The 5,468-nt window shown below is 31.6% G+C and overlaps 1 protein-coding gene across 2 annotated transcripts; it reads left to right on the top strand.

Annotated features, from left to right (window-relative positions):
- Positions 1-440: 440 nt before the first annotated feature.
- On the top strand, positions 441-5,019 carry LOC111896939 (glycosyltransferase BC10). Of its 2 annotated transcripts, none has more exons than XM_023892912.3 (11): positions 441-755; positions 1,616-2,129; positions 2,415-2,513; positions 2,612-2,712; positions 2,803-2,874; positions 2,973-3,063; positions 3,239-3,319; positions 3,418-3,480; positions 3,569-3,691; positions 4,329-4,367; positions 4,470-5,019. In XM_023892912.3, exons 2-11 carry the CDS (start codon positions 1,746-1,748, stop codon positions 4,644-4,646), a joined length of 1,230 nt encoding a protein of 409 aa, XP_023748680.1. In that variant the 5' UTR covers positions 441-755; positions 1,616-1,745; the 3' UTR covers positions 4,647-5,019. The 2 variants fall into 2 exon arrangements, with proteins under 2 accessions (XP_023748680.1, XP_023748687.1); XM_023892919.3 differs by lacking the exon at positions 441-755 and adding an exon at positions 1,241-1,459.
- Positions 5,020-5,468: the final 449 nt, after the last annotated feature.

Here is a 5,468-nt window from a genome sequence, read left to right as displayed (position 1 = left end):
ATAAAAATAATTTTTGGTTTAAAACGAAAAAAATATAAATATAGTTTTTTTTTTTTTTTTTTTTTTTTTTTTTGAAAAACCCCGTTCAAAACCACAATGATTATTCATGTAATTTACTTTAAATATTACAAGATAATCCAAAGGCTATATTTTCCAACATCACAAAGACCCTAAATATATAACTTTAAAAAACACAAAACTCGGGACTCTTTCAACGTTGACATCCCCTAAGAAATTTTCTTTCAAATTGCAAAACTTATAAATTGAATGCATGAAGCAATATTAAATCACATAATTGGAAAGGAATAAGCGTTGAATCTTGAATATTGACAAGTCATGTATCTGACTTAGCAACCCATAATAGAATGCAATTGGTCAAAATTCCGAAGGGTGATTAATCTTTTTTACTTGTTAATTATTTATCTCAAGTTGTTGAGAACAAACATGACCCAAACCCATTGTCCCAAAAATCGCCGGCTGAAATATTATTGTGCTTGGACTCTCTATTAAAACACGCAGCAGCAATCATACAGATACATTTTATATCGACAGAGAGAGAAGAGGGACGAATCGACTTACCCCCCATTCCACAAGTTGATCCAATTATATATATACGCACACCCATCTTGCGAAATTACAGATATCCCTCTTCCTTCGACTTGTTTTCAGATCTTAGAGCCCATTGAGCGATCTTTTCTCATTGAAGATTACTTTGAAAGAAACAGTCGATTCAGATAAAATATCGCGTGAATCAGGTATCTTTTAGTTTAACGTGATTTTTGAATAATCCCCAATTTCTTGGGAGTTTTAATTCCGATTTATTTTAGTTAGATTTCATCTTGAAACGTTTGAATAGTCATTGGTCAATGAGGTTTCAAATTCGAATAAAGATTTGATCTTTTTTTCTGGGTTATCGCTCAATGCTTCAACCCAGGTGTTACGTTGGATTATATATATACATATATGTGTGTGTGCAAACAAACACATGTATATTGCGTGTGGGAATTAGGGATTCGAAGACATGAATGTTTCGTGTTTATGTACGCATGTCTGTGTTGGGAGTTGGATTTGGTCTCGTTGACTTAGAAAGGGTGGGTCTGACTTCCATCTTTTATAGTTTGTACCTTCTATAAGCTTTGCTTTTTTAGGTTGCGAAGGCATCTACCCCTTTGATCCACTTCATCTTCTTTTGTATCCATTTATCTTTAATCCTCCAATTGTCGTTTTATAGATTCCTGTTGCTTCAAGTATCTTCTTGAACCTTATGCTTCAAAGGGATGATATGTTAAAAGTGTGTATATCCAAATACCCAATTGAGCTAACACAAATTTAACAATACAATACTCTAAAACAGTCTGAATTTGTTTGTTCAATCTGATTCGTGCTTTCCAAGATCAATGATCAATAATTTAGAAGCAATTTTTAAAGATCCATTCTAAAGATTTAGTATATGAGTATTGTAAGTAGTATATGTCATTGTCTATACTTTGCTTTATTGCTAGTATCTGCTTTCCTCTATTGGGATCTTTGTATTGTTGTTGTTCGAATCTCAAATTTGTTGTGATGTAGTTTTCAAGATCGACAGATCTGACAATGCTAATTTTCTTGTTTTCAGGTTGATATGTGAATCTTGATCTTGAAGTGATTTGGTGGGCTTTTTTCTTTAGAATCTTTGAGCTTATTGACCATTGTCAAAAAGGGTCAAATAATCTTGTGGACATAATCGTGTGATGCATAGAATCTAAATGAAGTTAGCAAAGGCGTGGCGTTTAGGCATGAAAGACATGCAGATCTTGCCTCCGCCACGTCATCGTGGTCACCAATTAAAAAAGCCAACATGGATACTTGTATTGATTTCATTGGTTTGCATGTTTTTAGTTGTTGCTTATATTTATCCACCTCAAACTTCTAGTGCCTGTTATATCTTCTCTTCTTCTGGTTGTGAGACGTTTTCTAGTTGGCTTCCTCCTCCTATAAGAGAATTTAGTGATGATGAGATAGCTTCTCGTGTGGTAATTAGTAGCATTTTGAATGCCCCTCCAATTCATTCCAAAAATCCCAAGATTGCTTTTATGTTCTTGAGCCCTGGATCATTGCCTTTTGAGAAGTTGTGGGACAGGTTTTTTCAGGTATGTAATGTAATACATTTAAAATTCTTTTCCCGTTTTGAATTCTAAGATCATATTTGCTAAGAATGGAATTGGGGAAAGGAATGGAATTGGGTAAGGAATGGAATGTTGTAATAACTCGTTCAATTCCATCCATCAAAACTAACACTAAGGTGTTGTTTGTTTTCCCCATGTGTGATGTCATTTTCTCAAATATTTTTTAAACATTAGTTATAACATATAACATTTGGTCATCATATGCATATATGTCATCTAGTGACACCTTTTTTTTTTAAATGTATGTAGGGTCATGAAGGTAGATTTTCAATCCATGTTCACGCATCCAAAGAAAAACCAGTTCACACCAGTCGTTATTTCATCAATAAAGAAATTCGCAGTGGCTCGGTTTGTTTTTTTATTTTTTTACTTTTATTTTTATTTATACTTTTTATTTGATAGTGATTGAAACATGAACTTAATTATCATATTAATGTCTTGGACAGGTAGATTGGGGGAAAATTTCAATGGTTGATGCAGAAAAACGACTTTTAGCAAATGCATTGAAGGATCCTGATAATCAACACTTTGTTTTACTTTCTGATAGGTCACAAGTCACAACACAATCTCTCCCTCATTTTTCTTGGTTTTTGATTTTTGTTATTGATATTTTCTTTTTCTTTTTGTTATATTTCAGTTGTGTACCACTGCGTGATTTTGACTATGTGTACAATTATCTCATGTACACAAATATCAGCTTCATTGACAGGTATCCACAACACTTTTAAATTTACATTAGAAATTATAGTAAACTCATTCTTTAAAAAAACATTAATTCTTAATAACATTGTTTTATATTCTTTCCAGCTTTGAGGACCCTGGCCCACATGGAAGTGGAAGGTACTCTGAACATATGTTACCTGAAGTTGAGAAGAAATTCTTTAGAAAGGGTGCTCAGGTATTTTATAAATCTTTAAATGTGTTTCTAGATCTATAAGGTTCCATGTGTCATGCATTACAAGACTAAAAAAACATTATGCTATAATATATTTCAAATTGATAAAATCATTAAAAAACGGGTAGGAAGATTAATTTTCTTTTTATAATTTTTTTTAATGTTGAATTTTGTGCAGTGGTTTACAATGAAGAGACAACATGCAGTTATAATCATGGCTGATTATCTTTATTATGCAAAGTTCAGAGATTATTGCAGGGTGGGTGTATTTTTAATTTTTTATACTTAGGTTTGAAAATTTTTCAAGATTATTATTTATTTAATCTGCTTCATTTATGTTTTTCTTTTACATTACAGCCTGGCATGGATGGACAACGGAATTGCTATTCTGATGAACACTACTTGCCAACCTTTTTCCATGTGAGAACATTTACAAATTCCATTTTTACCCCTCGTTGACCTTCTGTTCATGGGTTTTATAAAATTTATGATTTTTTTTAATGTTCAGATGCATGATCCAAATGGAATTTCAAATTGGTCAGTGACACATGTTGATTGGTCAGAAGGAAAATGGCATCCAAAATCTTATGGGGAGAAGGATGTTTCTGAACAGCTCCTAAAAAATCTTACGGTATGTTCCACAATTACAATTTTGATGGAATTGGAATTCGTGATTCCATTCTATGTATTGCTTGTTTGGTTCCCAAATGGATGGAATTCAGTATTTCAGTTCTGTTTGAATCCTTCAAAAATTTTCTACTGAGTTTCACCATTCTTAGCAAAGGGTAATGAAATAACAAAATGTTTTAAATAATGGTAAAATGGAAATTACAGAAAAGCCATTATATTTTGTGTAATTTTGCTGCTTAACCACTTGTACTTTTTTTTTTCAATCAAACCATATAAGTCTAAAACTTTTTCCAGATTAGACATTTATAAGAGGTCAAAATGGTTAATTTGGAAAATTACTGATATGATGTAACAAAGTGAAATTTGATATGACGAGTAGTTTGGAAAAATGTCTGAAACTTTTATGGGTTTTGATTGGAAAAAAAATAAAGTATTAGTGGTTAAACTGTAAAACTATCTAAAACATAATGTTTTTTTTTTGTTATTTAAAATTTCTCCCTAAACAAAAGTTATTATTGAATTCCTTTCTTTCTTCTGTCAATCAAACACATGACAAATTATGCTTCATTTGGATTCCATTCCTTCATAAAATACCAACCAATTTTTTTTGGATAAAACTTATATTATTATTTTTGCAGTCCATCACTGAAAGTGTTCATGTTACAAGCGAAGAAAGGGTACGTACCTTTGAAATTACTTTTTTACCCCTCATAGTCATATGGTGATTCTTTAATCATAGAACCTAATCACATACATCCCTTTAATTGATGCATATGCAGAAGGAAACCATGATCATGCCATGCCTATGGAACGGGATGAATCGGCCATGTTACTTATTTGCAAGAAAATTCTCAGCAGAGACTCTAGAAACCATGATAGATCTTTTCTCAAACTACACATCATCATCATTATCATCATCATCATCATCATCAAAAACAGGAGAGAGAGATTCTTGATTCTTGATTCTTGATTCTCGTTCTGATTCTTTGGTTTGGTTTGGATTTGTCCAACCACTTTTCACATTGTTGTAAAGCTTATTATCTACACAAAGATTCGTAAGGACCCATCAAATGAGAATATTCACTCTAAACTTGGATTCTTTCTGGGTTGAAGGGAGGGTATATTTGGGAAACATTTGAGATTTTTGAGTTAATAGTCAACCAACACATTTCAGTAAAAATTGTGAAGAAGAAAGGTATGGGAGAAAAAAGATGTTTCATGTTATTATTAATCCTTTTCCTTTGGGAAATTTTAGTTTTTACCCTTCATTTTGGGTGATATTTTGTATCATTTTGCGTATTTCAGTGATAGTTTTTGAATTTAGAGCAATATTATTGTACTGATTTTTGGTTGTTTCGCTTTCCTCCTTTACATGACAGATGACGTGGATGATTAAAAAACATATATTAAAAATAATAATGTATTTAATGAAATTGATTTCTCTCTTCTTGCTCACTGTCACGTCACTTGTGCTTTCACAACTAAATACTATTATAAATGAAAATCGATATTGATTTAAATCTAAAAAATTCTAAGAAAAATGAAGTACTTTTCCAATCTCGGTAAACAACAAATTATGTTGCAATTTCTCACAATAGACTCTATAAAGTTAAAAAGGGTACATAAATTAATGCGAAATTAAGGAATTTAACAAAACCGGTTTTGGAACCATAACAATGCAATATCAAAATGGAACCAATAATAGCCAATGCACTTTAAAAAGGAACCAAGAATAACAATGCATTTTCAAAATGGAACCAATAATAGCGTTACATTTT

The sequence above is a fragment of the Lactuca sativa genome, chromosome 8, assembly GCF_002870075.4.
Source record: "Lactuca sativa cultivar Salinas chromosome 8, Lsat_Salinas_v11, whole genome shotgun sequence".
NCBI lineage: Eukaryota > Viridiplantae > Streptophyta > Magnoliopsida > Asterales > Asteraceae > Lactuca > Lactuca sativa.
Note: the sequence above shows the minus strand (reverse complement) of the source record. Positions and strands in the feature narration are given on the sequence as shown.

What these genes read in the sequence shown, in the direction of transcription:
- LOC111896939 (XM_023892912.3), top strand. Translation starts at nt 1,746, where the DNA reads ATGAAGTTAGCAAAGGCGTGGCGTTTAGGCATGAAAGACATGCAGATC. An exon ending in AGCTCCTAAAAAATCTTACG is followed by an intron (nt 3,692 to 4,328) that starts GTATGTTCCACA and finishes TTATTTTTGCAG; the next exon opens with TCCATCACTGAAAGTGTTCA. An exon ending in ATGTTACAAGCGAAGAAAGG is followed by an intron (nt 4,368 to 4,469) that starts GTACGTACCTTT and finishes ATGCATATGCAG; the next exon opens with AAGGAAACCATGATCATGCC.